Consider the following 13,792-nt stretch of genomic DNA (forward strand, 5'->3'; position numbering starts at 1 on the left):
AAATTGATTTGTGGGTTAAGCCCATTAAAAAAAAGATAGTAGGAAAGAGTTAGGTCATTCTTTCATTTTTCATAACTTTGGTAAGAAGAATAGAAGGGAGAGGAGAAGAGAGCATAGAAGAGAAAGAAGAGAGGATTGTAGATTCTTGAAGAGGGTGGATTAAAATCAAAAGGTAAAGGTGTAAATCCATGTTATTATAAGTAGATATAAGTGGGTAATGATGATTGAGTTAGAAAATGCATGATTTGGAATGGGTTAGATACCATGAAGTTAGGATTTGGGGATTTGTTATATTCTTGAAAACCCTAACATGAATCTATGTTTCAATCTATGAAATTGATGATTTATATATGCTATGATGTTTCTATATTGAATTCCATGAATGGGTATGTGTATAGAACATGATTTAGTGCATATATGTATGTTTAAGTTTCACTTGAAAATGGTTGATTTGGAATTTTGGTGAAAATTAATGGAGCTTAGAATCTTCTTTTTATGATCCTAATAGTTGCTATATAATGTATATAGGTTGTATAACTATTTATTTCATGAAAAATGATGGATTAACATGATTTTATGGTGAAAAATTTGGGCTGGACAGTAGTATTTTCGCAACAGCAAACAGTATTTTCGCAACAGCAGACAGTATTTTCGCAATAGCAGTTTTCTGGTTTTTGACAGTATTTTCGTAACAGCAAATTTTCTGGTTTTGACAGCATTTTGAAAAACTTATAAATTCAATAACTTTTGACTCGGGTGTCCGTTTGATGCGCCGTTTGGACCGTTGGAAAGCTAAAATAAATTCCTATCTTATTAAATTGGATTGAAAACCATTAGATAATAATTTAATATAACTTATATTTTTTGTATGTGTTTGATCGGTATGAATTGATAATGATGTTGTATGCTACATGCAATTAGTTGTATGTATTCGAACTGTATGAGCCAATGATGATGCCTTGTGATGAATTAACAATAATATGCTTTTATTAAGAAGTTGAATTAACCGTGTCATGTTATATCTTTTGATCCGTAACTTCTTTTATGCGTCGTTTGAAGCATTAGGAAGCCAATGTTATTATCTATGTGATAGGATAGAATTGGTTGGCACTTATTGAATTAATTATGATGTTGTTGTGTGAATAACATGTAATTACGTATATGTGAGTTATGAATCGATGAATTATGAATAACATTTGTTGATATGTTATGTGGTATGATATTCATGAGGTGTGCGAGTGAGTGTATGCTGTTTAAATGCAATTGTGGAGAATGATTACTTGATGAATTAATCATTATGTGATAGTGTATGTCATGGATTAATGTTAATTGTGGATAACATGTATTGGTATTTTGTACCATGTGCTAATTGTGATATTTGGAAACGATGAATGCTAATTGTTATGCATTGTTGTAATTGTCGTATCATAAATGTGTTTTGTACGATGGTGGAATAATTCAATTAGTTGAATTTTGGTAATATGCTTGGATGTTAAGATTATATGGATAATTCTTAATTGCATATGTTTTGGTAATTGTATGTATACATGATGCTTAGATTTAGCAAATGTATATGTTGTTTTTGGAGAATTGTTGAGAATGACATTGATTGGCTTGTATGCTATATGTTATTGTGATTGATAAATGCTATGTGAATGCTTTATTGATGAAATATGCATGTTGTGCAACGTTTGGTGGATAATTCGAATTGTGCGAATTATTGTGGTATGAGGTATGTTAAGATTGTGTGATAATCTTAATTGCATATATATATATATATATATATATATATATATATATATATATATATATATATATATATATAAGTCTTGTTGCACATGCATACATGGTGGCTTTGAAATAGAAGCGGTGAAACTTTGGGTTCACATGGTTGACCTTGATCCTCGATCGGAAATAGAGGTGGTGAAACTTTGGGTTCACATGTTGGCTTGGATTCTATAGGTAGAATCGGAAGCGGTGAAACTTGGGTTCACAATGGTGGCTTTGGTCTTGTCCGGATCGGAAGCGTGGCTTGGATTCTAGATATTGAATCGGAAAGCGGTGAAACTTTGGGTTCACATGGTACCACATGCATTGAGTCACATTTATTACATTCGAGTCACATTGTGTGCTATGTGATTGTTTTTGTATCAATGTGATTGTTTTGTGTGATAATTGATATATGGTGTATGAGTGTATGTTTTGAGAAGAGTGGTGAATTGTGAAATGTATTCTTGTTGTGTTTTGCATTTCCCATTATTATGTTTATCTATAATAATTTGAATTCTCACCCTTCTGTTTGAATGATGTTCATCGTGACATCGTGCAGGTTCCGACGAGTAGTAGCTTGTCCGAGGATTTAGCCGAGGAGCTCCTGAGTTTGTTGTTTGATTAGGTAGCGAGTCATATGCTCTGATCATGTAACACTTGGGGGGTTTTATTTGACTTATGCTTATGTTTGGATATTGCTATCTTGTATATATTTTGAATCGATACTTTGGATATGTTGTTGACGGTTATGTTGCCTAGATTTGATTTGGTTTAGCATAATTGGATATGTTAATTGAGTTCGGTAGATGAATATAGTATGGGATATATTCATTGAAATGTTTGAGTTATAATTCTTCCGCGTGCGATATGCATAATTTATGAAAGCATGATATTTTCAAAATGTGTTACGATATGATTAGTGCATGTTGGTATGTTTGTTCTAGGTTTTCATTGTGATGAAAATAACATGTGACGCCTATTTGACTGTATGCATACTTTACTCTGTGAATAATATGTTATATTTGGGTTTAGAAAAGGGGTGTTACACCAGATACATCTTGGAACCTCATTCTGTTTTTAGCCCATCTCTCCATGAGGTGAGTTCTGATTCTTCAAGCATTATCACAAGTGGCTTTCCTCTAGAGTCAAGAATTACATTGTTAAATGACTCAGACATGTTATTGAGCACAACATCACACTTGTTGGTTGTCCTAAAATATGATCTACTGCAAAATCTTGGTGGAGTATTCATCATATGGAGATATGCTTCTTGATTGGCCAACCTCATTCTTTTCATCTCTGTTTCCCAAGCTTGAGCATATGTTGACTTTGCAGCCTTCCATATAACTTCCTTCAACAGCTTACCAGGAAACCTTTTCCTAAAATTATTATACAGGTGTCTAACACAAAATCGTTGTTCCACATTGGGCAACAACTCATCCATTGCAGGTAACAGCCCCTGAAATGAAAGAGTTTACAACACATAATTTTACATTACAAAAATAAGAAGTCTGGAATACATAAATATACAATACAGAAATTTACATTACCTTTTGTTGGTCTAAAATAAAAGTGTATGTTAGACACTCAGTAGCACCTCCTAAGTCAGCAATTAAGAACTCCAAAAACCAAGTCCAACTTTCCTTATTTTCACTTTCCACCACAGCATATGCTATAGGAAGCATCTGATCATTAGGATCCCTTCCTATAGCTGCCAGAATTTTTCCCCCCACAAAGGCCCTTCAAAAAGCAGCCATCCAATCCAATAACATGTCTACTTAGTTTAAAACTCTCTTTACAAGCTGCATAACAAATGTATAACCTTTTAAAATATGGTCTTTGATCATCAACACCTTCAGGAACAGGCTCAACATTCATCTTAATTGTAGAACCTGGATTTGCTCTCAGCAACTCATGACAATAGTCATATATCCTAGTGTAATCCCCCAAGAAAGACCCATCAACCTTATCCCCAGCAGCCACTCTTGCTCTTATTGCCTTGGTCTTGTTTATCCCCATATTCCACTTTCTCAAAGCCTTATCTTTTATATCCTTACCCTTCAACCTAGGATTGTTTTTCAATGAATTATGAATCCTCTTGCTCAGCCACTTTGTAGATAGCAACTTCACATTGAACTCCCTACTACAATTATGTTCATCAATTATTTTTCTTACTTGCCAAGAATCCTCATCTGGTAACTTGGCACAATAGAGATCCCATTGACAGCCATCCTTACATCTTACCCTCACTCTTTTCTTGTCATTTTTCATGAACTTCAGGTCTCTACCATTTTGCACAGCATATGATATGACTGCATCCTTAATGTCATTTTTGAAGGTAAAATACATACCAAGCTCCCATTTGTAGTTGGACATATCTTTCTTTTCTTTGAAAAGTTGGGTACTTCTTCCTATTATTTCCACTATTGTCATCACTATCACAGCCACTTTGAAGATCATCACTGTTATTATCACTCCCCTTACACTCTCCTGTATCTTTTATTTGCTTTTTTTTTCCACTAGACTTTCCATCAGTTTCATATTCTATGAGATCAGCAAGTTCATCATCATCCATCTCATCATACCCATCAGATTCATCCTCAAATGATACCTCAAGGGCACTGTCATACTGAAAGCTCTCATCTTCACTATCATCATCACTTTCATCATGAACCTCACCCATATTGTTTGACAGAACTTCAACATTGTTTGAGGCTACATTAGCATTTCCACCATTTAGCTCAGCTCCTCCTTCCACAACAATATTTCCTCCATTTATCTCAGCATCTCCTTCTTCAACAACAACATTTCCACCATTCAGTCCAGCTTCTCCTCCTTCCACAACATTATCACCATTCAACCCAACTTCTCCTTCTTCCACAACAACATTAGCATCATTCATCTTATCCAATTTATCAGCTATTTCATCATGTAACTTATTAAGAAAATCTTCAACCTCATCTACATGCTCAACAACAACATCAACCACTGGTCCATCACAAAAATCAGGTTAAGACAGTGTGTGTTCAATGTAAATGTCAACACTTTGGTGCACCCTGTAAAGGTCTGCAATTTCTAAAGCACCTGTGTCATCAACTAGGGCATTCATCCCAAATTGTGGATCATTGTAATACATTTTCTCAAAGTCCCTATAACCTAATTCCTTCAACACACCTACTAACTCAAAATAACTCCACTTATCAGCATCTACTTTTAACGTATCTACCACACCTCCCTCATACACACTAAGATCACAGTCAATGAATTGACCACTATGGTGAATTTTTAGCTCCAGAATTTCGTCCATGGTTACCTAATACAGCTCAATAACAAATTTTCAACCCTAAATCTACAGAAAGCGCCAAAACTAACAAAACCCTAAATCTAGTTAAACCCAAATTTATAACAAACCCTAATAACGTGCAGAAATTACTTACCTGGTATAGTGCCTTTGTCTTCAGTCGTCTGTCTTCTTCTCCGTTGTATTTCGCTCCTTCTTCTTTGTAGTCACCTTCTCTTCTTCTTCATTCGCAATCGCCTTCTTCTTCATAGATGAGGATACTTTTGCATTTTCAGACCACTGAATGAGGATAACATTATCATTAGGTGTACACATATGCATTTTTATGCCATCTGGAATCTACTTGACCACGTCATTAAACAAATTGCCAGCTTGCTCTTTTTTTTTTGAACTTTGACTAACAGTTCAGTAACGGAAGGACAAACGTGAATACATTTGGAAACTTAAAGGACCTAAATGACACGAAAATTAGTTGAAGGACCAAAGTGAACCAGGGGATATACTTAAGGGACCAAAAAGGATATTTTTCCTAGTTATAACTACATGGATTTGGATTTCTCGCATATTCACTTAGCAAGCATAATGTAGAGGCGGTCATTTAATGTTCTAGAAATTGGATATAGGTCTCTGTATTATAGATTTGTGTATCTATTTCCTAGAGGACACAATTGAACACCTAGTTTGACGCTATTATTATAATAACCCCATTTTACTTCAATGTTGTATAGGAATTCCATCCAAAGCGAATGACCGTGTTTCAAGCTGCTCGATGCACCCATAAGGCTTATGAGACTCATCTATACATCATGATTACAATTATGATGATCATTAATATTGGATATGAAAGGTACCTCTTATAGTAAGCGTTCAATTTTTTATTTGGCAGGTTTATCATAACCCTCTTCCAACTAAGTTTATTCTGCAACATCTAGGTGTTAATGTTTCTTCTACATGTTCTTACTGCGGTTTCAATGACAACAATATTACTCAATGCTTACTACTTTCCTTGTAAGCCTCATCTATTTTTCATGAGTGTGGTTTTCCATAAATCCTTACAAGGTTTCTTAGATTTGATAATGTGAATTTAATTTCAATATAAAGTATGGTTAATGAGGTAGGTAACATGGATCCTTTGATTATATGGAGCTCGTGGTGCATAAGAAATAAACTTGTCTCAACAAGCATTTAGTAACCAAAATATCTCTCCCTCTCTGCGGATTTTAAAGGAAGTGTGTTGGCAACATGGTGATATTAATATTTGAATTCTAAATGTTGATGGTAGTGCATTAACAAACCCGAGACAATCATGTTATGATGATCTAGTGCGCAACTTAAATGACCGATTCAATTTTAATTATTATGATAGGGTGTGCTTGTCAAACATTTTACATACTGAGACTCTAGCTTTATTAATAGGAATTAGTCGACTCCAGCTTTATTAATAGGAATTAGTTTTTATTAAGCGTGAGTCTATACAATGCTCCCCCTCATTTGAAAGCTCTTTTTTCCACATTCACTTGTATTCGTTGACTTTCTTCAATTACAAGTAAGCCGATCACTTTCTCGAACCAAAGACTCTGATACCACTGTTGGGGCAACTCGAGGGAGTAAACGAGAGAACACTTTAAATTTGAGACACACTTTGTGAGAGACACACCAGTCCATCTAAAACCTTAAGGTGATAGTTGTGTGGGTTCTCTCACTTATAAAGTGTTCATTTTTCTCTTTTCTAAACTAATATAAAACTTCTTCCTCACATTTGATTCTCAACATAATTTAAGTGCTAATTGTAACACCCTGATTTTTTTTACAGCGGGAGTGTATTTTTTTTTCTTTTTAAAAATAAAAACATTTGTGATCATTTTTGATATAGATCTGAGTAAATTTTTTTGTAAGACAGTGATTAGAATACTAGGCCTCTTTTATAAATTATTTTCTCAATGAAATGTTTAAAAACACAATCAAACATAATGACAATATTTATTTCAACAAATAAATAAACAGAGTTTACCACAATTACAAGTTACAGAGAAAACGGTAAGGAAGAGTAAACAAGACTTCAACAACAGCCTCTAAGCTGATCATTGGACTCTAACTGAAGATGGTTGGGTAACGACGACCCACAAACAACTTCAAGCCTCCCACTTATCTACACCAGACTGGTCGTCTTCCTGATATGACTCCAAGTCACCACGATACCAGTGAATCTCACAATCTAAAAAGAACCTGGGCGTCCAGCACCAGATCATGGATAACGTAGAGGGTCACCATCTAAATACAACATATAAACCAAGAATACGCTATACGAGATATGCAATACATAGCAACATATAATCAACAACATATCAATTCAAACCAGTGTAATATCAAATGCACAAATATCCTACCAATGCAGACTCTATATGAGTGTGATCACTCTAACCGGGTTCCTCACATGCATGATTCCGGAATTTCAATCCCTTCGCAAAGGGTCGTGGTATCGCTTTAAGATTTAGCACCACTAAGGTGATAGGTATCTACCCATCAATCAGACTCAATGATCCACTTCGGGATAAGGTGGTTCCCTCTTGGACACGCACCCCGTGCCACCTCTCCGGTGTGCACCTCGTGACTCCTCTTCGGTAGCCACGTAACTATGAAATGCATGAGTATATATATGTATCACAACTTAGGTATTTCATGGTCATAACTGATCCATCTCAAATAGTCCACCTGGCATACACATATCACATATATATACAAATGCAACATCATTATTTCTCAATAATCAATTCATATATTTATCCAAAATCATATGAAAGAACAGTCACAAATTTATCATCATAATACAAACACACATCCCCAACTGGGCACACAAATAGTATCACACAATCAAGCAAACAACTCACAATTTCACATAAAAAACAATTACACATACATTCAAGTATTCGGCATTTCCGGTCTACATGAGATAGTTAGAGAGTGCCCTAACCTTAGCAAGCTTTCCACACGTTCAACTTACGTTATGCGAGCACAACCTGTCTCTCGACAAAGTCTCATGTCTGGTTCACACTTTCAACCTTTTTAAAATACATAACTTAATTAAGTTAATATAAATCCAACTACATCCATAATTATGGCTTTATCTAGGCCACTTACCTAATCAATTAGGTTTAGATTTTATTACCGTTTACCTAATCATTTATATAAAAAAATCCTTTCAATTAGAAAATGGTTCTTCTCTTGTAAAATGAAATAGAATATAAAATACAAATTCAAAGGAGTTTCTAAAACACTAGTTTAAATTCATTTATTATTTTGAACAATTAAATACTTTGACTATAGTTGATTAAAATTATTAAAAATAAATTATTAAATATACAAGAGAATAATATTGAATATTTTTTTGAATAAGGTTTATTTATAATAATATAAACATACCGATTGAGATTAAAGTTAAAATCAATAATTTTTATTAACCTTCAAATATTTAGTCCAAATTATGAAATCCAATATCATAAAAATAATAATAATAATAATAATAAAATAAGAATAGTATTTCTTATTTAAAATAATAAACTATTTCGTTCTTAAATCTTTAGACATCATAACTCTCTTTTTAAAACATATTCCAAAATAAAATTAACCTTTATTTAGACTAGAATAAAACTATAAATATATTCTTTTATTTGATAGAAATGGAATAATAGTTGATATACACACTATTAGTTCAATTTCAATCTCCAGTAATTTGATTCTGCTAACCAAAACGAGTTCTGACATTTTTATTTCTAAACAAAATTTATTGATTGTTCTTAAATTGTTATTGAATTATTACCAACCATAAATATTCAGAAATAAATTAAAATTGAATATAATAACAAGTTGATTAAATTTTGAAATACAAACAATAAATACAAATCTTTTATTTAAAATGATGATAAATTAATTTATGATTAAATATACATTTCTATCTCAAACTTCATTTTATTTTTTCTAGACGTCTTTAACTTAAAATCACATATATATAAATATAAAATTATTGAGAAAAGGGGTGATGCACTGACAGTGTAAAAATATTTATACTGTCAATCAATCACCACCATGTATCCAATTAAACCACTCTTTTATTTAAAAAATAATTTAATAACATGGCTAATTGATAGCTTTCTATTGGATGACAGTGTAAAACTATTTTATACTGTCAATGCACTACCTATTAACTCAAAATTATTTATAACACCTTTGAAAAATATTAATTCCCATGACCAACAATCATATTCAAATATTTATTTTTAACTCATATTGGATATATAGAAACTTAGTGATATATAGATATTCTTAGAGATATAGATATTCTTAGAGATATTCTTAGAGAGAGAAAAATGTAAGGTTAAGAAACTCACCCTTTACCACAGAGATGACAGAAGTGGCGGTTATGATTTTCGGCATGGTTGTGAGATTTTCGATACAATGGTTTCCAGTAAAAGGTTGTCCGATCATGAATTTCATTTGTGGGTTTTGTATGTGTTATCCAGATAAAAAGATTTGTAGGTTTATTTTCCTTTTTTCTCACATAGTAACAAGTTCTTAGTTTCCAGTCCAAAGATCATGAAGATTTAATAAAGGTTTTTTTTTTTGTTTTTTTTAAAAGGTATATCATGTTATCTTAGTTATATAATTCCTAACTTCTAATTTCAAGATCAATCTTCCAATAGATAAAAATGGTGGAAAGAGGAAACTTTTGTGAAGGTTATGTGGTTGTTCAAGTCTTGGCCGTGTGACAAAAGTGAGGGAGAATAAGAATTGCTTTTTTTTTTTCTTCATATCTCACTAACACTTCATTTTTCTTCATAATCTCTTTTGACAAACAAAGAAATGAAAGAAAGTAGCAGGTGGAAGAGTTTTTACTCGTGAGAGGAGATAAATGAATGAAATAGAATGAGTCTTAAGACTTGTTTATATAGAAAGTCTAAAATAATTCTAACCATTGATTGAATTTTGGTATGTGATAAGGTTGATCATTAACTAGTAGATCCCTCTCTCTCACATGCCAAAGTCATGATTACTAGAAAGAAAATATCATCATATTTTTAGTTATCACATGGAAGTGATATTAGTTTATTTACTTTTATTTTTAACTGATGCCGACATATGCAAATAAATTTGGAAAGGATTGTATTTTATTTGAAATATACACATAAAAAAATATCCGGAACGATTAACAATCGAACACGCGTTTGATCAAAAAATAAAAATGAACATATTAAAATGATCTATACGGTACGAAGTTTATTAAAACAGACTGAAAATGATCAAAATCAAAAATAAAAATATCCAGTTAAAAAGGCTCTGACAGGTAAATTTATGACCGTAAAAGCCTTCGAAAAAATAAAATGAGCTTACCAACACGATTTACGCGCAACATAGATTAATAAAATATTCTGGTACAAGTCAAATCTCAAAATATTTTGCATGCTAATTTTTCACACCGTGTCGGTCTATAAAACTCCTATTTAAATTTTGACAAAATAAAAATATTTTGCATAGATAATTAAAACTATGAGAATATGGTGCTAATATTAATAGAGTTTTCGTAGTACTTCGGCATGGTCTCAATAACTATGTGTTATTTATAGACAATTATATATATAAAAAATCGATAAAATAAAATAGCATAATACTATTTAATATTCTCAAATTCTAATTTATGCTAACGTACTTTTACGGGTCTTTACACTAATCACATTGGATCTATGAATATCTAATTTGTCTTTCTTAAGCTTGTAGGGTATCATTGATTACAATGTAAATATTTTTTTTATTTTTTAATTTTATTTTGAAAAGCTCAACTTATAAAAAAACAAAATAATCTATTAAAAGAAAAATGTTATATTGACTTACGAACGACTACTGTTCAAAACTTGCACGCCTAGATATAGAAGTCTATATGAGGATGGTACGTTGACATAGACAATGAAAGCTTCTTCTTCATTCTTTTCATAACAAACGTCCACGTATCGTTGGTGACACAAATCTACTATTAAGCAAGCACATTAAGCTAATAAATACTCCAACCGACAACAAGTTCCATAATTAGAATGATAATAGGTAGTGCCGACTCAACAAATTTAGAAGCATAAAATAAATTTTGAAACAAGATCTTCTAAAACTTAACCAAAACTTTATATTTACTTAAGTTTAATTAGTTATTATAATATTAGAATAAATATTTAATAATTTGTAATGTTGAATAATTTTTTAATAAAATGATTAATAATAAAATTATTGAAAAGAAATTTATTATATTATGCTATCCTAAATAATACGTATTAATAAAACAAAAAATATCACAGTGTTCACCAATAAGTTAACAAATTGTCACTTACTCACCAAATCTATCAATTTGGTATTTTGGCTTGGTGTACTCATTAATTAAGTTATTATTTTATAATTAAGATTTAAATACGTATGTGATATATACACGTATGCCCTAATTGTTCATATAATACTTTTATTTATTTTTTACCACTAAATTTTTTTTCTATATCCCCATAATTATAACTATTAATATAGTTGTAGAATATATAGTCTAAATGTTCACTTATGTATTTACATAACTAAAAAATTATAACTATTACACGAATCAAGAGAAGCAGAAAGTAAAATGGCTATGTTCCATGACTTGAACTTGAAGGTTAAAATTACCCACTAACAACAATAGGTAAGAGTCCATAAGAATCAAAAACATAGAAAACTAATTAGTTCTAGTTATGATGACGTGAAGAAGGTGTAATCTGGATAACTAAGCCAGGAAACACATCATCAGGGTCATGAATATGAGGATTATTCTCAACAATAAAAGGGTCATCACACTTATCACTAATTGTATGAAGTGTCTCACCTTCACCAACCACATAGATTTCATCACAATATGGTCGTTTGTACAATACGAAGTTGCTCTCGTGATTTTGATGAAGCATAGAGCTCTCTCGAAATATGCATACAAGTATAAGTGCTACAAGAACAATAGCGCAATACCATGAAGCTGTATCAGCTATGCCTTTTGAACTTGAGATTCGTCCCTTTCTTGACTTGAAGGAAGCCATGATGATAAATAACTAGGAAAGATTGATGAGAGAAAAGATGGTGGTTTGGAAAGTTAAAAAGAAAAAAAGTAATGGGACATGATGTGTGCGTAAGGGTCAGTTTTGGCGGTTACTAAGAAAAGGAAGTTGAGGTTGAGGGGAGTAAAAATGGGAGGAAGATGGGGTTTACGTCAATCAATCACAATCTTATCTAGGCTAAACTACCTTCTTACTAATTCTAATTTTCATGTTTTAATATTGTGTGTAATTATTTCAAAAAAATATTATATAATGTAATAACTAGATTAATTTGTACATATAAGCTATAACATCTTCAAATTTTCTTGTTCTTATATATCTCGTGCATGAGAGTTTGTGTATATTCTGACGATTTAGAATAAATCCAAACTGTGATGTAATAAAACATGCCTCGACTTAATTCATTTATTGAGAAGGACCAAGTCAAGTCACTCCTATTGGGTGAGGTCAAGCACTCCGACTCACGTTAAAATACAAATTCATTTTTGATCATTTGTCCTTTATACATGCAGACAGAGCATTTAAGTTGTTAAATAACTTAAATGAGCGACCTTAGACAAAGTCACACGGGACTTGATTCTTTTTAGTGCTTTCGGTTAGGCAATGAGACTTGTATTATAATGACAAATAAGTTGGTCACAAAAGAATTAGAGCATTAGAGACCTTATATAAATTGACAATCACTAAACATAAAAGACACATTTTTTATACGACTCATACTCAGATAAATGCTTTGAAACTCTTATTGGCTTTGCGCTGGTGGACTTATCAACTAGTGTACCTTGCGTGTATATTTGACACCCACGGTGATTCTTGGTAAAAACTATTTTAGACCACATAATCATATCTAAACATCAACTCATTATCGTCACTCGATGATAAGGGTGACCCCCGTTACCACTGACAGTGATTGAGCTTTCATAGCTGAGATGCTTACTGCTATGGAGGAACTGCGTTGCCAGAACGAGACATTAGACGACTAAATCTAGTATTTGACGACTAGTAAGACCTTGCGGATCCTCAATTGTTAGTGGTAGATATTTAGGATGCACAGGTCATAGACAACAACAAACCGCCCTCCCTGGCGATGTTTGATGGCCAAAGTGATCCTTAGGAGCACATCATTGCTATCAATATGCAAATGTCCCTTATTTGGGATACTTACTCTCTCAAATTTAAATTGGTGGTTGGAACGTTGAAGAAATCATCCCTTTGACGGTGTATAGTCCTTCCAAGGTTCTCCATAATTAATTAATAAGACTTGAGAAAAAAGATGCTCCACCAATAATAGATTAGTAAACATCATAAGGTTTTCACCACGAACATTTTCAATGTTTTCCAAGGATATACCGAGTCCTTAAGAGAATATTTGGCACTTCTTAGTAAAGAAACTATCAAGGTCGCTCATCTGAAGCAGTAAATGTCTGTGGAGGGATTTTAGAACAGCCTAAAAGCGAGATACTTCCACAAGACCATGGAATAAAAGTCGGTGTCCTCGATGGAAGATATCATGGTTAGGCATTGTGCTAAGTAAAAGGAGAATAAATTAATGCAGAGAAATGAACCAGAGATGCGAAAGATCAAAGTAGTAGGCAGACAACAGAAAAACTAGAAT

General features: G+C 32.4%; 2 protein-coding genes and 1 long non-coding RNA gene across 3 annotated transcripts; all 3 read right to left on the bottom strand.

The window, feature by feature from the left end:
- Window positions 1-2,836: 2,836 nt before the first annotated feature.
- LOC131620058 (uncharacterized) lies at window positions 2,837-5,392 on the bottom strand. Its single transcript, XM_058891083.1, has 6 exons — window positions 5,282-5,392; window positions 4,855-5,083; window positions 4,176-4,758; window positions 3,593-4,054; window positions 3,321-3,510; window positions 2,837-3,229 (listed from the first exon to the last, which is right to left on the bottom strand). The coding sequence occupies exons 1-6, from the start codon at window positions 5,390-5,392 to the stop codon at window positions 2,837-2,839; spliced, it is 1,968 nt and encodes a 655-aa protein (XP_058747066.1).
- A 1,582-nt stretch (window positions 5,393-6,974) lies between these two features.
- LOC131618379 (uncharacterized) lies at window positions 6,975-9,961 on the bottom strand. The gene is made up of 3 exons (XR_009288821.1): window positions 9,457-9,961; window positions 8,043-8,130; window positions 6,975-7,297 (listed from the first exon to the last, which is right to left on the bottom strand). It is a non-coding gene; the product is annotated as an uncharacterized LOC131618379 (long non-coding RNA).
- A 1,856-nt stretch (window positions 9,962-11,817) lies between these two features.
- LOC131620059 (uncharacterized) lies at window positions 11,818-12,159 on the bottom strand. Its single transcript, XM_058891084.1, has one exon. The coding sequence runs from the start codon at window positions 12,157-12,159 to the stop codon at window positions 11,818-11,820; it is 342 nt and encodes a 113-aa protein (XP_058747067.1).
- Window positions 12,160-13,792: the final 1,633 nt, after the last annotated feature.

The sequence above is a fragment of the Vicia villosa genome, linkage group LG7 (genome assembly GCF_029867415.1).
Source record: "Vicia villosa cultivar HV-30 ecotype Madison, WI linkage group LG7, Vvil1.0, whole genome shotgun sequence".
NCBI classification, from domain to species: Eukaryota; Viridiplantae; Streptophyta; class Magnoliopsida; order Fabales; family Fabaceae; genus Vicia; species Vicia villosa.